This window comes from Trachurus japonicus, chromosome 17 (genome assembly GCF_045865225.1).
Source record: "Trachurus japonicus isolate A0001 chromosome 17, Traja_1.0".
NCBI classification, from domain to species: Eukaryota; Metazoa; Chordata; class Actinopteri; order Carangiformes; family Carangidae; genus Trachurus; species Trachurus japonicus.
In genome coordinates, this window is record NC_140923.1 from 38,528,269 (window position 1) to 38,544,578 (window position 16,310).

At 39.8% G+C, this 16,310-nt stretch overlaps 3 protein-coding genes across 3 annotated transcripts in view; 1 reads left to right on the forward strand and 2 right to left on the reverse strand.

The window, feature by feature from the left end:
• The window catches only part of pigr (polymeric immunoglobulin receptor), a 4,696-nt gene extending 2,868 nt beyond the window's left edge, over positions 1–1,828 (reverse strand). Inside the window, exons 1-4 of the mRNA XM_085806036.1 lie at positions 1,773–1,828; positions 828–1,172; positions 615–696; positions 186–412 (exon numbers count right to left, since the gene is read on the reverse strand). Coding sequence (XP_085662162.1) covers positions 186–412; positions 615–696; positions 828–1,172; positions 1,773–1,821 — 703 coding nt within the window. The 5' untranslated portion in view covers positions 1,822–1,828. The remainder of the gene's footprint in view (positions 1–185; positions 413–614; positions 697–827; positions 1,173–1,772) is intronic.
• Positions 1,829–5,890: 4,062 nt separating this feature from the next.
• dad1 (defender against cell death 1) lies at positions 5,891–8,126 on the reverse strand. The gene is made up of 3 exons (XM_085806037.1): positions 7,820–8,126; positions 6,680–6,851; positions 5,891–6,114 (listed from the first exon to the last, which is right to left on the reverse strand). The coding sequence occupies exons 1-2, from the start codon at positions 8,028–8,030 to the stop codon at positions 6,721–6,723; spliced, it is 342 nt and encodes a 113-aa protein (XP_085662163.1). The 5' UTR covers positions 8,031–8,126; the 3' UTR covers positions 5,891–6,114; positions 6,680–6,720.
• A 510-nt stretch (positions 8,127–8,636) lies between these two features.
• abhd4 (abhydrolase domain containing 4, N-acyl phospholipase B) lies at positions 8,637–14,567 on the forward strand. Its single transcript, XM_085806038.1, has 8 exons — positions 8,637–8,832; positions 9,866–9,951; positions 10,355–10,453; positions 11,079–11,367; positions 12,799–12,986; positions 13,071–13,182; positions 13,292–13,478; positions 14,247–14,567. The coding sequence occupies exons 1-8, from the start codon at positions 8,783–8,785 to the stop codon at positions 14,334–14,336; spliced, it is 1,101 nt and encodes a 366-aa protein (XP_085662164.1). The 5' UTR covers positions 8,637–8,782; the 3' UTR covers positions 14,337–14,567.
• Positions 14,568–16,310: the final 1,743 nt, after the last annotated feature.

Consider the following 16,310-nt stretch of genomic DNA (forward strand, 5'->3'; position numbering starts at 1 on the left):
AAAGGCTTGGGCAATGAGACGAAGAGCGATATACAGTATAGCTGAATACTGAAAGCAATCTTAAGTTGTTTATTTATGTCACACCTGTCATTCATTCATTCATTCCACAAGCAATGATATGCAATACAGTAATGAAGCTAAGTGATATTAAATAATTAAATAATAACACTAATTTTAAGACCTACTTGTTGAGGGTTGTGGTGTGACCAGCACGTGCACGGAGACCTGCTGCTGTCCTGCAGCACACCAGTACCAGCCAGTATCTCTCATCTGCAGCTTCTTGAAGGTTACAGTGAAAGCCCCAGTTCTGTCATCACTGATGGCCACTGAAGTGTCTTCGTAGTTCTCTTCAGGACCCGTCACCAGACAGGAGCTCCAGTCTCCACTCCGACACCACTTCTTCTCACTGTCTCTGTTGGCAAGCAGTCACAGAGGAGTCAGTCAAGGCTGGCTATCCGTCAGCATTTTGACTGCAATGGAAGATTTCAGAAAAAATAACCACATTTCTGGAGATGTTTGTGCTTTTTCAAATGTGATGATTCTGCACGGGCTGGGGTGGTAAAATACACAGGTAACTGACAGTGCTACACTATGGGGAATGGGGGAAATCAAACCTGTATTTCACACTGTAGTGGCATTCAACTGTAATACTGCTCCCCTCTACCCCACTCAGTCGGCTGTTCACCACCGACATACCTGCAGGAAAGAAATCAACTTATATTAAAAGCGTCTGAGCATCTGAGCATTTCAAGGAAATTGAAACCGTTTTTTTCCCTTCAAGGATAAATAATGATTCTTGAGTTCAAATCACTACCATCATTACTCACCATGAATGACCTTGATGTTAGTGTATGCCACAACATCAGCAGTCCATGCACTACCTATCTCCATGCCACACATGTACCACCCAGACTCCTCCACCGTCAGGTCATTCATGGTCACTGTGAACACCAGGTGGACCGGGTCGTCCACAATGCTCACTTTGTCCACAGCTGGATTGCCCGAGCGGGGATCATCTGTTCGGGATAAGCTGGTGCAGAATTCCCTCATCCTCCCCTGACACCAGTATTTCACATAGCTGGCATACTGTGGCTCATAATGACACGGGACGGTGAGGGATCGACCCTCCAGGACTGCAAACTCTTCCGTGGTAGTTACCTTACAGAGAAAGGCTGATGGAGAGAGGAGATGGGTGAATGTCTGAACTTAAACTTTCAGTCATGCTGCAGTCAGAGCAGAACAGTAACACACAGTGGACATTTCTTATCTATGATTGAGTAATGGGGGAAATGGCCTTGAGCAACACTTAGTTTATGGTTTCAGTTTCCTCTGTACAAAACACTTTTCCTCTTCTAAGTTCCCTTTCCATACTTCTCATTCCAAAATTGGATTATCCCTCTATAATACAGATTTGGGGGGACAAATATAACAGGCTTTTGAAGACTTGACAAAATAAACATCAAACATATTCTTGCCAAGGGGCAAACAGTACGGCAGCTTGGAAGATTAAAAAAAACATGAAATCTTTCTCTGGTTCCGGCAGAAAATGGCAACTTTAACAGTCCTTCTAGTCTGTCTTCAACAAATGCAAAACATAGAAAAGTCATAAAATATTATAGAGAAAAGAAACATGAGAATCATTTTAGCAGCAGCAGTATTTGCACCATAATAAAATGAGGCTACCTCGGAATAAACATTAATCATCCAAAGAATTATAGCAAAAAACAGCTGCACCAGGCTTTGTGAGTGTGTGACCTTAGCAGACGTATTACCTGGGATCCATGGTAACAGGCTGAGAGTGAGTATGAGGAGCCGTGGCATGTTTCAGCGTTAGTTTGAGGTTTACCAAGATACTTCTCCCCCTTATGTAAAGAGAGACTCCAGGTTCCGCAAGGCCTACTTCCTATTGGTCATGTGACCGCAAGTTGCATCCAGATGTTCCAGATGTTAACCATGTAAGCTCCAGTTAGATTTTAACAGTGGGAGATGCTTTCACATGAAGAAAACTGACACGCATTACCACACAGACTCCTGTCTAACAAGATTTTTGCTTTCAGAAAATGGTCAAAATAGGCAACTCATTCTTTTTTTGTGTTATTTACCAATTATTCCTCTTTTAACTAGAACAACCCTCTCAAGAACGCCTGGACCTCACTTCAAGGACCACTGCTTTAAGCAAACAGGTCATTTAAACTGTATTCACTATGGTACTCATGTAAAATTAGTGTGTATTGAACTGAAGAAGTGTATCCTTGGTACAAGGTTGGAAACGCTTACATTTTTTGTGAAGTGACCCACTTGTAAGCATGTTTTATATTATCAAAGATTAAACTGGGATTTATTTATATTTTCAGAGGCTCCTGAAGTGGAGTAAACCTCTATGAGATTAAAAAATGAGAAGAAAAGACCTTAGTCTGACGTCTTTATTTCTTAATCCTCCATTATTTTTTGAAAAATGGGCATAAAGGCTATATAGGCTACAGCCAGCAGACGGTTAGGTTATGTTAGCAATAAGACAGGAGACAAGAGGAAACAGCCTGACTCTGTGTAAGGTAACCCAGCAGTAGCATAACTGACATGTCTATGGTGCATATATACCATCTAATTTTAATGTATTTTCTACAGAATAAACAAACAAGATTTAAGGCACCATGGGGCTGTTCTACACTAATTACTTTGCAGCTATGAATCTTTTTCAGTGTGCAGATGTGAGGAATGTGTCAATCTCTCCATCTAACTCTTTCCCAAAAATGTCAAATTACTCCTTTAAGCTAAAACACGTCATTCTCACTGATGCGTCTCTTGTTTTTAATTACTTCAGTAGTCTTTTTTATAGCTTATTCTCCAAAGCTACCAAACGCCGAGTGCACCCACCCCCCATGAATGCAGATAATTCAGCTGGCAGGCTACAATGAAATTATTTGATTTTGATGCCTGAACACATTGGATTTGATCCAGTCTTCATTTGTTGGATTAAGCCTCTACACACACGCCCCTCAGCCACTGAATTAACAAACAATTATTCCAAGCCTCTCAATTTGCTCTGTGAAGGGTGTCAGGGATGTTCCAAAAAGTCCCTTGTTTTTGTCTTTGCCCAAAAAGCCTTATATGGTCGCCCATTTCCAGGAAGAATGTAGGCGGACCTCAGAATCGAAACTTAACTTGGTTAATCTGAGGAACGGAAATAACTTTCAGGAACATCACTAGGTTGATCTAAGGAGCAGAAATAACTTTCAAGAAGGAAATAATTCCCGCCAGTCATATCCTGTAATATGTTCAGATATTCACTGCAGCTTTGTGAAAGACTGGTTTTACATTTTTCTTTGTCTCTCTCACACAAGACTTGAAATATATTTTGTTTGTTGTGAATCATGGCATCAAACTAATCAAGGGAGTCACATCTTTCCCTCTGTCTGAGAAGGAAAACCTGATTAAAATATCAAGGGGGGAAAAAAAATCCTCTCTCAGTTTCTCTGCCATCATTCCCAACACTGCTCGTTCTCTGAAACATCTTCATTTGTAATGATGAGCAACCTTGCATACATGTGATTTAAGCAAAATGGAGCCATGATGCCTCCTAATGTTTGTTTTTGTTATTGGGATTGTAATATCCATTGGTTAGTGCTTTGACAGTAATACCAGCACTTTGCCCAATATGCCATCGCTCAAAATTGATGTTAGTTGATGACTATGTTATTCCTCCAAGAAAGAGCAAAAAAGAAAAATCACAATTGGACAGTAGCACAAAGAACATTTACCCATTGGACTTTCATGATACTTTTATACCTCTACGCACAAAGGGTGTATTGATTTGTATTGATTTTACATCGTTCATGTGAAGCCTTGGTGCATGCAGTTCATTTGTTACAAAGCAGTTTGTGAGTTTGTTTGGCATTTCTTGTATGAAAATCACTATATAAATCAAATGTACTACTACTTCTGATAATACTGCTACGATATATGCTGGATTCTTACATGAAAGAGGGAGACATTGTACTTTTTGAATAAGACCGCTCAATATGAAAACTTAATTGTGCTGTACTTTGACCAACAACAACATTAAAATGTGAGTGATGATCTTCTGATGTAAATACATCAGTTATAAATTTAATAACAGGATTATCCAATAAAACTCCCATTTTACTTTTATGTTGTTTTGAGTTTGAATCCTCTCTGACCACTTGCATTTATCATGGGATAATATAAAATTGAACTGTTGCAGAACTCTTTATAGGTGGCTTAACGTCCTCCTTCAGAAGTTTGGTAACCACAACTCTTTCTTTTGATTATTTGGGGTCATGTACATGTATATTAAAATTCTTGACTCTACATTCCCATATTCACCTCTCCTGCTACTTTATGCTAACCCCTCTTTCAAAAGGAATGCTGCTAATGTCATCTGTAGAGCCAGGCAGATATGCTACCTCTGTCTGCTTTTAAATCAGAATGGGGAGAGATTTAGATCAAAGCTTTACAGGTGAAACTTACATGCATTTGGTTCAGCATATTTTTCATCTCTGTATGCAAGGCAGTTTCACACCCGGCTCAACCCGAACACATCTGTCAGACCGAACTACCTAAAATCTATGACTGCATTCTGTGACAGATGTAAGTGAGCATTTGTAATACCCCAGTTTAAAGCCACTGAGCTGGAAAGTGTTTGACTCTATCAGAGAAGCAGACCCTTACATTGCTCTGGGGGGTAATGTTCTCTGGGCCTGCTGCCCAAGTGGAAGGAGTTCACCCCACACACTTTTCCCTCACTGCTTCAAGGAAACACTGTAATGTAGTCATCAATGTAAGGAATGATCCAATCAGTGAGTCCAGATTACTTTAGTGAGTCTTGATCACAAGTTCTACAATGTGGGGACGGTGGTGGAGGAACTGGTCAGATGTATTATGCAATTAAAAGTAGGTATATTTTTCTGATGACAGATATTCTAACAAGATATTCTCACACTGTGCGTCTAATGTGTTTTAAAAAATTAATAATAATAAGCAGAAGCAACCCTTAAGTATATTCTATTTTTGTTTCGAAACATTTTTTCTCAGATATTTGTGTGTATCGAAACCTGCAACATGTGATTAGTCACTAAATCTGTGACAGACAAATGGCACACCTGCAAATTATGATGGAGCCTAAATGCACTTCCTCTGCAGATGTACTTAAGTTTCCATTACCGTGCACTGAGCTCTTCTGCTATTTTTAATAACCATTTGGATGTTGTATTTTTCCTGCCTGCTGCCCTTTAAACGATAATTGATCTTTTCTGCAACTGTCAAATTTAAATGCAGACACAACTCCAGCAACACTGATATTGAAAGTCTGGCTGTATATATAGTGCTGCTTCTGATAATACAGGTTACACAGGTTAAACCTTCCCGGGTTTCTTAATTTCACCTGCACACCCTGCTTACTGTATTTTAATTTTGCTTGCTTCATTATCATATTGTGCAAATTCATACTACCGTAGTTCAACATGAGGTTAGCATCATAAACAAAGGCTGGAGAGAGATAACGTGGTCATACAGCACCTTCTGGTGACAGTGATATTGCCTCATATGATAGATTTAAAATTGTATTTTAAAAAGAGATATAGAGGGAGATAGTGATTATTGCTTAATGTGAGTGTAGTGTTTTTTCCTTTATGATATGTATTTGCATTATTCTTATTTACAATTATGCTTGTTTACTCGGAACAATGATTAAAGTGATTCAGATCTTTGACTGTTTGGGAACAGGAACACTATGTGCAATAGTCTGAGCACATCATTATTTTTTCTGTCACCCGATTGAGTTCCCCTGGATCAGTTTATGTTTTCTATTATAATTGAAAATAAATTGGCAGGACAACCCTTTATCACAAGAACCGCTTCAGTATTCACAAAGTGACCATTTCAGTTGTTTTATTTCCTCGTGTCAGTGCAAAAAAGGAATGCTTAACAAATTTTTACAAAAAAATGAAACAAATCAATCATTTTATCAGTAAGAAAACCGTACTGCATCACATATGACAATTAGGCAACTAATTCAGAGCTGGAGGTGGAACCACACAAATGCAGATGCAGCATCCTGTCTTGAAGGGAAGATTTGATAACTTCTCTTCTCGTGATCTTTGGAAAAAAAAGAAGAGGCGGCAGGGTTAGTGACATTGATGTTATGGAGGAGATTATTAAGAAGCAACCGAGCAACAACAACACAGTATGGCCTTTCCCCTTGTCTGCTGGTCTAAAAATTTAATAACAGGTTTCTAGCAAAGGAAAAGCAATATGTGGTATCATGTGAATCTCCCCAGAGAAGTGAGACGGAGGTCTGCCTTATCTCATCTACTATATACAGCTGCTCCACTGAGAAATAAGTGAGCAACTGGCATGGATGGTTAATGTGACAGAGAGTGCCCAAAGGACAGTATGTGTCTTGATTTATGAACATAAAAGCAACATAGTAAATTATATCCGTTTTAAAAGCCGATTTATTGTCCACTGAGAGACTGTACACTACATCTACAGATGGACATTGTAGGTCTGGGTCATATGCTTGTTGACTCTCTCACATTCAGGGTTACCGACTGTTCTCACAGCTGCGTATGACAGTATCCACACTGTGGCGATGGAGCTCAACAACATCAGCCTTTTTAGTGTTTGATTTTAATGACAAATGAATGTGTTGAGTAGGCACCTTTTGAGTTTGGGGCACTGTAAACCGGGTCTACGTCCGTGTCAACCGATGAAGTTCATCACAACCAGATGCAGGACAGTGTGAGCAAACAGGAAGTCAGCGAAGGCTCGCTCTGGAGAGATGGACAGGAACTCTCCTTTGTTCTGTGGGTTGATCTGGATACGAAGACACACTAAAAAAGAAAGGCAAGAGGATTTAGTGTTAGTTTAATACACCCTGCACCTCTATGTGATCATTTTCACAATCATTCAAACGGTAATCATGTTTTCAACTGTTAGTTATACGACTACAAGTATTTTATATAAGACCTGTGATTGAGTCCAATTCATTCTCCATGAGCTATGTTGTAGTTCAGTATTAAGTCCTCTCCCTCAGTGGAGTAACAGTTTGGCTATGTAATAATAATAATAATAATAATAATAATAATAATAATAATAATAATAATAATAATACTGTGATACACAGTGCTTTCAATGTGTTAGCTAGATTTTAAAAGCTTTTACTTCTGAAACATGCAAAAAATATTACATGAAATTTAGATCTGATGTAATTTAATATCACAATCATCATCATTCATAGTTGGATTAAAAAACAACAACTCCAGATTAATCAGAATTAGAATTACTTTATTGATCCCAGCAGGGATTTTTTTGAATATTAAACAAAAAGCAACAAAACATGTGATATAATGCAATGGTCATGCAATTCAACGCTATGACATAGCCTAGTTATCACTATAAACCCAACTGCAAAAAAACCCACTGCCCTCAACTACTGCAATACAACGCATTGTCAAGACATGGCCTTTCATTACACTGACACAGTTTAATGCAAAAGCCCTTCAATAAACTTTAGCCTGTGTGTGTAGAGTTTCCAAGTTGACTGGGCAGTTGTGTGTGATGCTATTGAAGACTATCATATTCTATATTATGATGTTTGATCACTGAGTTTCTAATGTACCGGTGAAGGGGGGGAAAAAAACCTTTTTATATACAGTCTATGGGCTGCACAGTATGCTATTAGCCTGGTTAGCTAGCCTATGTTTGCACAGTGCAGCACTAACCACTGGGCCCACATTTCTGCGCTGTGTTATGCACCGACCAGATATAAACACATTTAAGTATAGATATATTTATTTACCTGCGAGAATGAAAGAGCCCACACACGAGATGAAGCCCGACAGAAAGCTGTTGAAGGGGAAGGTGCCGACGAGCAGACAGTAGAGGAACTGCAGCGCTCCGGTCAACAGGATGTACAGCAGATAAGCGTCCACCACTTTGAGCTTGTTGGGCGTCGTGGAGGTGTACTCCTCCAGGAACCGAGAGATGACCGAGATGACCGAGTTCGACATGATGTTGCCTTGTAGTTTACACAAAAATGTGTCGGTGAACGAGGTCTGTCTGCACCGGGGGTCCTCTTCCTCAGTCCAATGAGTGACGTGTCCTCAGCAACCGGAAGCGACGTTGGTGTTACAGGAAATATATTCCGACTCCCTCGGAACGAGAAACAAAAAAAAAGCTAGCTAGTTGATTAAAGGGAGGCTCGCTAGCACCGCCCACCTAGATACAGATATGCTGAAAGTAAAGATGCCTCCCTCCTCCAGTATTTCGAAATGCAGCTTCGTAAACTGTATTATAACCTATTTCACTGCCTCACAGCGGCTCGTTGTGAATGACAGGGTCCAATGAAAGAAACATCTCTTTGGTGTTGAATTTTACCGATTATTAGTCCGCACAAATGCATATATTAAGCATACACCAGGGCGATACACGTACATTTGCTTTTGGTCACTATTAAACGGATATTAGACAGGGCTAGCGTAGTTAAATAAACGCGAGCCTTCTTTTGGGCTGTATTTACCGCCCCACTCTCTGTACTGGATAGAGGTTGAGTCCGTGACCAGTGACGCCTTTTTGGTGATGTCAATGCATCTTCTCAGTCGACGATCTTTGAGCGCGGTCAGCTGATTTAGGACTCTGTATGTGAGTTACAAAACAGTAGCACAACAGCGTGCTGTAACTCGGTGTAATTTAAAAGCAGATACACAGGGACGCGTCTTTGAACTCTATTTAATTGTCTGTGCTCACCGGAATATGTCAACCAATGGATCCTGCTACAGCCACAGCCCCGATACACAGCGACTGTGAGACAGAGTGAGTAACTCACAGCTAAGTAGCCTACACTGAGTAGAAACATAACACGCTATAGCTGCATTAAAAACACTGAATTGCGTCGCTTTCCCTCTTTGACACATCGTGTGTTTTACAGCGTTTTATTGTAGTGGTGAGTTAATGCACCAAAATCTAGATGTTAGTAAATGTGAAAGAGGGTGAGATGTTATCAGACTTATGTTTTACGTCATGTGACCTTTTACTTACAAAAATAAAACCTTTTCTGACATTATGTAGCCCCCTACCTTTATAACACAAAAGTTATTATATGTGGAAAAATAGGAAATAGTCTATGAATTAACCTTAAACTAATTTAATGTTGGATAGCCTAACCATTGGAACTATCTGTATCACCCTTGTATCCTTTAATAAGGATGATTGTCACCATATCCTTCTTATTATGGTTACAGTGTAATTTTATAAGACTAGGATCTTTCCTTTTTAATTGTCACTAACTGATGAGGGGAGCAGCAGTGGGTGAGCTTGTTACCCAAATGACTCAGCAAATCTGAACTGATTGGAGAGCAGGTGAAAGGTGTGGAAGTGTACCTGCTGTATGGATGGTGGAAGTAGTTCGTGACAGACCAGTCTCCACCTCCAGTCAGAGAGGAAGGGGTTGGGCAGGTTGAATACTATATACACAGTACACTCAGTTTACCTACTTATTGTTTGTTTCACTACAGCTATTAAAACTTAAATGTGTTGAATCGAACTGCCTGAATGTGAAAAAGTAAAAAAGAAAAAGAAGAGCTATTAGGAGTTAACGATAAATATACATTAATGCAGTGGGTTGTGGGTGGCCACTCACTTTGACAGTCAAGTCTGATGGTCGTGAAACGTGACACTCCTGGGTGTGTAGTCCTTGTACTCTGTGCTAGATAATACAGACTTGAACTAGCTTTAACCTTGGACTCTCACCAGAACCACTCATACTGTGCATTCAGCAAGGCACTGAACATGTGCTTCTCCGTGGTCAGTCTTTTTCATGTCTTTGTGTTACGCACTCTCCTGTTAGGCCACATTCAGTCTGGAGCTGGTGGCCTTCCTGGCGTCCAACCTCAATGTCCCTTTTGAAGACCACAGAGTCCAAGATTCTAGCCTGTAAGTATGCATTCAATTGTAGTGCTTAGTTTTGTGTCCACTAGGAATTTACATAAATAACACACTTTAATTGATAAATTAAAGCCGCATTCCTTTCTGAAAAATGTCTTTTTTTCTCCACTTTGAGACACCTTGTGACTTTTGTGTCGGAGGCTAAAGCATAAACACAGACGGACGTACTAATCATTACTCTTCTTTTCCTCATAGATAGTTAGATAGATAGATGTACTTTATTAATCCCGAGGGAAATTCAAATGTGGTCAACTGCTCACATAGAACCAGTCACACACAGCACGACAATAAAAACAGATTATAAATAGCTAAAAATAATAAATAATAACAAGAGGTAGAACCTGTCTACTCCTAACAATAACAGGTCCTCCTCCTCCTCCTATAATAACAGGTATACAGAATGACCTATGGGCCAGGTTTGTGACCTTACCAAACCAGGATCGAATATGGACTCTGACTCTCACCAACAAGATGGTTCACAAACCAGCAGGTAGGCAGCGACTCTTGTCTCAGTCTTTGTTTATTGGGAGGCAGCAGCTGTAACTCTGTGCTCTGTTCTACGGAAGCCCTAAAGGGTCATACGTGCATACATTTTATTTCCTCCGTTTTCCCGTGATAACGAGATAGTTTTCCTCCGTTTTCCCATGATAACGAGATAATTAATTTGAGAGATAATGAATGAAACGTGATAGGCCTGAGACTTCTATCACACGTGACATGTCATACTGACTACCGTCTCCTCAAACACTAATGTAGGTAACGTTAAGCCTAGTTCTGTTTGTTTGTGTTTTGTTTTGTGTAAGGAATGAATTAATGTTACAAAATCTGTTTGTCAGCTCACTTGATGGCTCACTAGAGAATTAGGCTTAACGTAACCGACATTGGAGTTCAAGGAGACGGCAGTCAGTATGACATGTCACATGTGATGGAAATCTCAGGTCTATCACGTTTCATTCATTATCTCTCAAATGAATTATCTCGTTATCACGGGAAAACTGAGGAAAATTATGTCGACGGAGGAAATAAAATGTATGTATGTAGGGCCTATGTATGACCCTTTAGGGCTTCCGTACTGTTCACTATAAAACAATAACAATTCCCTCCTCTCCTGCTAGCTTCCAAGACTCCCCTGGTGATGGTCCATGGGTTTGGAGGAGGGGTAGGGCTGTGGATCAGGAACCTGGACGCACTGAGCCGATCGCGGCATGTCTACGCCTTCGACCTCCTGGGATTTGGCCGGAGCTCCAGGCCCCCCTTCCCTACAGATGCTGCCAAGGCAGAGGAGCAGTTTGTCGACTCTATTGAACAGTGGCGACAGTCTGTAGGCCTGGAGGACATGATCCTGCTGGGGCACAGTCTGGGGGGGTATCTGGCCACCTCATATGCCATCCAGTACCCTTCAAGGTAGCAATGCTGATAACTTTTGACTGGCTAACTAATACCAAATGCAACATAAGAACATACAGGGATGTCTACAGAACCAATTGAGAATTTTTGGCTGGTACCCAACAGCAAAGCCGTGAATGTTTGTGAGTGTTTGAGTGCTCAAGTTTCACTACTGGCCAGCCAGCTGAGTGTTTGAGTTCCCTTATTCACTGAATTGGCAGTGGCACAAACATGAGGGCGTTTACAGGCAGTGTCACCAACATATTGCCTGTGACAGGACTGACCGACCTTTCGGACCTCTTTAGTACTGTTTGTTAAGAAAGTACCTAGCAACAGCTACTTTTGGGACAAACACCAGTGTTTCCCTGCATTATGCAATGTTGTGTTTTCCCTGCTCAGGCACCTCTCTGTGCTGCAGAGATTGTATGTGTATCAAAATACAGAATGTGTATATATTTACGTTAACCATCAGACATTATGTTTTGATTTAGGACAACTATTTTCAGTTAGTCATCTACAGCATTTCTTTAAAACATTTTTGTTTATTCTGTTTTGTTGGTAACATAGTTTAAATGGTAGCTAATATTATTAAAATGTCATACTAGAAAAGGAATAGTTTTACATTTTAAGAAATTACTTTTGTCAGATAAATTCCATTGGAAAAATACTTAATTGTGAGGAGCCAGAGCTTAGCTTAGCACAAAGACCAATGTAAATTTGCGTCCTGTCCTTTTTTGAGTTCTTGCACGGACTAAACGAAATATAAAACATAAATAATTAAGCTTTAAAGGTACTGGTAGGGGGATTTTGTCATCTGCAATCACAGCAAACTAACTGATTTCCCCATTTCCAGTCTACTAAAATAAGCCAGCTGACAACTGTAGCTTTGTTTTGCTTTTTACATGTATAAAGGAGCGGCTTGCAGTTTATCATCTAACTCTCAGCCAGAACACACATATTTCCCAGCATGCTTACTGTTTTTGCTTTAAGGCCTGGAAGCTACAGACAAAGTAAAAAAGGATCTGTTCACCTGAGGGCACATTGTGTCTTACAGCATCTCTAAATGAATCCTAGTATTGCTCAGAGCTCATGTGTAAATAATTCGCTAACACATTCACTGTAGCCACTAAATGAATAATGCATTCACTCTTTGTTTGTAGCTTGTTCCGCTTCCCCCTAGTGTCCAGAGGAAAAAAAATCAATCAATGCTGCTTTAATTCTGTATTTGCTGTAAAATGCAGAAAAATGCCAGAAGGAATTAGGGATGCGAAAACAAAAATCAGATCAGATATTAATCTGGTATTTTCAAGCTGCGTCCATTGAGAAGTGTATCTTTATTGTAAGGTTAAAGGATCTGGCAAACAAAACCACTCCGCATCTCCTAACCACACTATTCTGAAAAACAGTACTATAATACACACCTCCTTGCCTGCTGCTGTCTCCTTTCAGAGTGTCTCATCTAATCCTGGTGGACCCCTGGGGTTTCCCTGAGCGACTACAGACACAGCCCGAGGAGAATCGTGGTCAGGGAACGGAGGTGGTGAAGAGGCCGTCGCCTCCACGCTGGGTCAAAGTCATTGCTACAGTGATTTCCTTCTTTAACCCACTGGCTGTCATAAGAGCAGCAGGTCCATGGGGTAAGATATGTTCTCTAATCTAACGGTGTGCTTTTATCAGATAATACTCTGTCCACACTCCTCACAAGTGTGTCACTGATTCAGGTCCGGGCTTGGTGAACAGATTCCGCCCTGATTTCAAAAGGAAATTTGAAGATCTGTTTGATGATGACACCATGACCCAGTACATCTACCACTGCAATGCCCAAACCCCAAGGTTCGCCATCACAGATATCATATAATCCAATTTTTAACAACAGAGCATAATGCCTGTAAAAGATGACCCTTCTCCTACCTCCTTTTTTTTGTCTTTTCCTTCCTCCCAGTGGTGAGGTTGGTTTCCGTGCCATGACAGAGTCCCTGGGCTGGGCCAAGAGACCCATGCTGCAGCGGGTTCACCTGCTGCCGCCCTCCATGCCCGTCACCATGGTGTATGGAAAATGGTCCTGGGTGGACAACTCATCTGGGTACAAAGTGGTCCAGATTAGGGACCAGGCCCACACCAGAGTGCTGGTGAGTGGAGAGAGGAATTCAGTTAATCCAATCAATGAACCCAACTTAATTTTCATAGCAGGTTAGTGCTGTGTTCACAGATGACTGATGATCTTAAAGGGACTACAAGAAGTTTTGGAAATCGAAGTGTTTTCACACTTCATTTCCCATGAGCCTCCGCGCGCACTGTGAAATTCAGACGTCTTGCCAAGAATGTTTTAATTAATTAAGAATGAAAGTCGGAGGTTCAAAGACGATCAGATTCGTTCCATTAGTTCCGACCATAAACAGCGATTCGGCTGTGTTATTCCCATGACCTGCCGGGCAGCTTCCGCGAAACCGAAAGTAGGAAATGCTGGGCGAGTCAACCACTAAATAATAATAACAAAATATCTATAAAGACAAAACGATATATTTATTGAAAATGGACCCATTAAGTGTGGGTAACTACTCATTCATCCACATTTATATGAGACTCTTTTATAACCAAAAGCAAACTCCTCTGCGTCTCTTTAAATAGATTTTAAAAAGCTAAAATAATGTTAGCAAACAAGTGAAATAACATGAATGAATAATAAAAGAATAGATACTATAAAATACAATTTGAATATTATAAAGTAATTACTAAAAGCATCTTTAATTAAAAGTCAGGCTGAAGATGCTGCTATAGGTCAGGTCAATATCTAAGAAGATACAGCTCAGCTCCAACTTAGTGTAATTTGAATTCAGTTCATACTTTCTGTCTACTGACTGTGTTCATTATCTCTGTTTATCTTTTCCACCCTGCAGCTGATAAATGAGGCCTCTCACCACGTGTATGCTGATCAACCAGAGGAGTTCAACAAAGTGGTCGAGAGCATATGTAACTCTGTTAACTGACTGTGTGTGTGTGTGTGTGTGTGTGTGGGTGTGTGTGTTTGTGGGTGGGTAGGTGCAATGGCTGAAAGGATAGAGACAGTTGATTATGGTGGTGTTATGTGAAGCATTCTGGATTAATTTGCTGTGTAGCACATGTAGAAATCATGTAGCCCTAAATACACGGGTTCAAATCCTGCTGTCATTGTACCAAATTATTGATATTATTGTGGTATAATTCTTTGTTGCTATGTATAACCCATTGTATTTATAACACTAGACTACATTTATTTATAACACAGTGAATTTAAAACGTGTTCATATGGAGCATTACTTTACCAGCGCAATCCAGCGCTGTATCACTGCATTGGATTTAGTCACTACATACATTTTACACATGTGCCTGACAGTACTGTATGTTACATTTTCTTTAACTGCTGTTTTTCTCTGTCTCTACTCCCCCTCTGTATCAAACCACTATTTGTATTTTATACTTTTAAGATAATAAAAGTGTCTTTCTTAAACTGTCTCCAGTAGGTTTGCTACAGCAGAAATCTACATGTGATGCACTTAATCACCCAAACAGCAGAGGTCAGTAAACAGTATCATTTCTATGAAGGTTGGGTTCCAGTTTGTCAGCTGTGGAAGATGGATTGAGGAACAACTCCATTCAAACCACTGCACATGTAAAAGTAAATAGATTTTTGAACTAATAGAAGTGTGCACAGCATCCTGGCATAGTTTTGAACTCTTTATATGTAGTTTAAATTACAAAAAAAAATAAAATAACAGTACTTCAGTACTCTTCTTACTTACCTTTTCTGCCTGCGCTCTACATCATTCAATTATGCCATTGTATAAAATAAGCCATTATAAATGACATATAAATCTAAATCAAAGAAAGAAGTTTAAAGGAGACTTTTCAATAATTTAACCATTTTCAGATAAACCTGAACTGGAATATGTTATCCTCAGTTGAGAAATTCTTTGTATTAAAACATTCAATTCCTTTGTATTATCTTGTGCACACACTGTCACAATGCAGGGAAACGAGGCTGGAAGCACACATTTCATTTGATTAATGTCCCTTAAGTGTATTAACATTGGATGAATTTTGTTAATTAACTCACGCTAGGTTTTGTACAGAAAAAGTGGAGTATAATGTGGAGTGGTGTATTAAGTGCAATACAATGGAAAGACTCAAGAACAACAACCTCAGTGTTTAGTGTGAAGTGAAATTATGCAGGTACATTCCACCACTGTTCTTTCAAGTCAAGCATATGCACGTCTTATGAGACCGTCAAGAGACAGATCGCACGTTATGTAAGCAAAACAAAGTGAAGCAAAAGGGTGTGGTGCAGCATGTTTAACTCAAATTGGTTCCAGCTGCTATGTTGACCACAGCAAATCAGAGCAATGGAAAAGGCTCAGTTCAGTATTTAGGTCAAAGATAAAACTGAATCAAATAGTTTATAAATGCTCTCAGCTCTGTGCACAAGAGGCTCAAGTAAATATGTCTGACATCACAATCTTAAATGATGAGCTGTTCCAGAGGTGTGCCACATGAGTCACTATTTAGTAAGTTGTCACGCAACACATCTCTTCTTCATTTTATTTTTCTTTTCAACTACTGTAATTGGAGTAGGCCTAATAGTTGGAGAAATGGAAATCTACAGGCTGTCACCTGTTTCCCCTCTAGATTTTATAGTCTTACCTTCCCTTTGTAACTACTATAGGCTTGTCCAAAGGTGAATCAAGGTAACGAATAACACAGACGTCATTTGTGCAAGATTTTATTACCAAGGCAACACAGACAATACATAAAAAAACACTTCAGGTAGTTATGGTAGATAAATAGTATAATGTTATCAAAATAATTCCTTCACATTGTACTTAGAGTGCTGAGGTTACATACATTAGATCTAGTAAAGTTAAGGTGAATGAAGGCTACTCCTGCCTCTGATGTGAAGTGGCTATCTGTGATTCACAGCAGAAGCA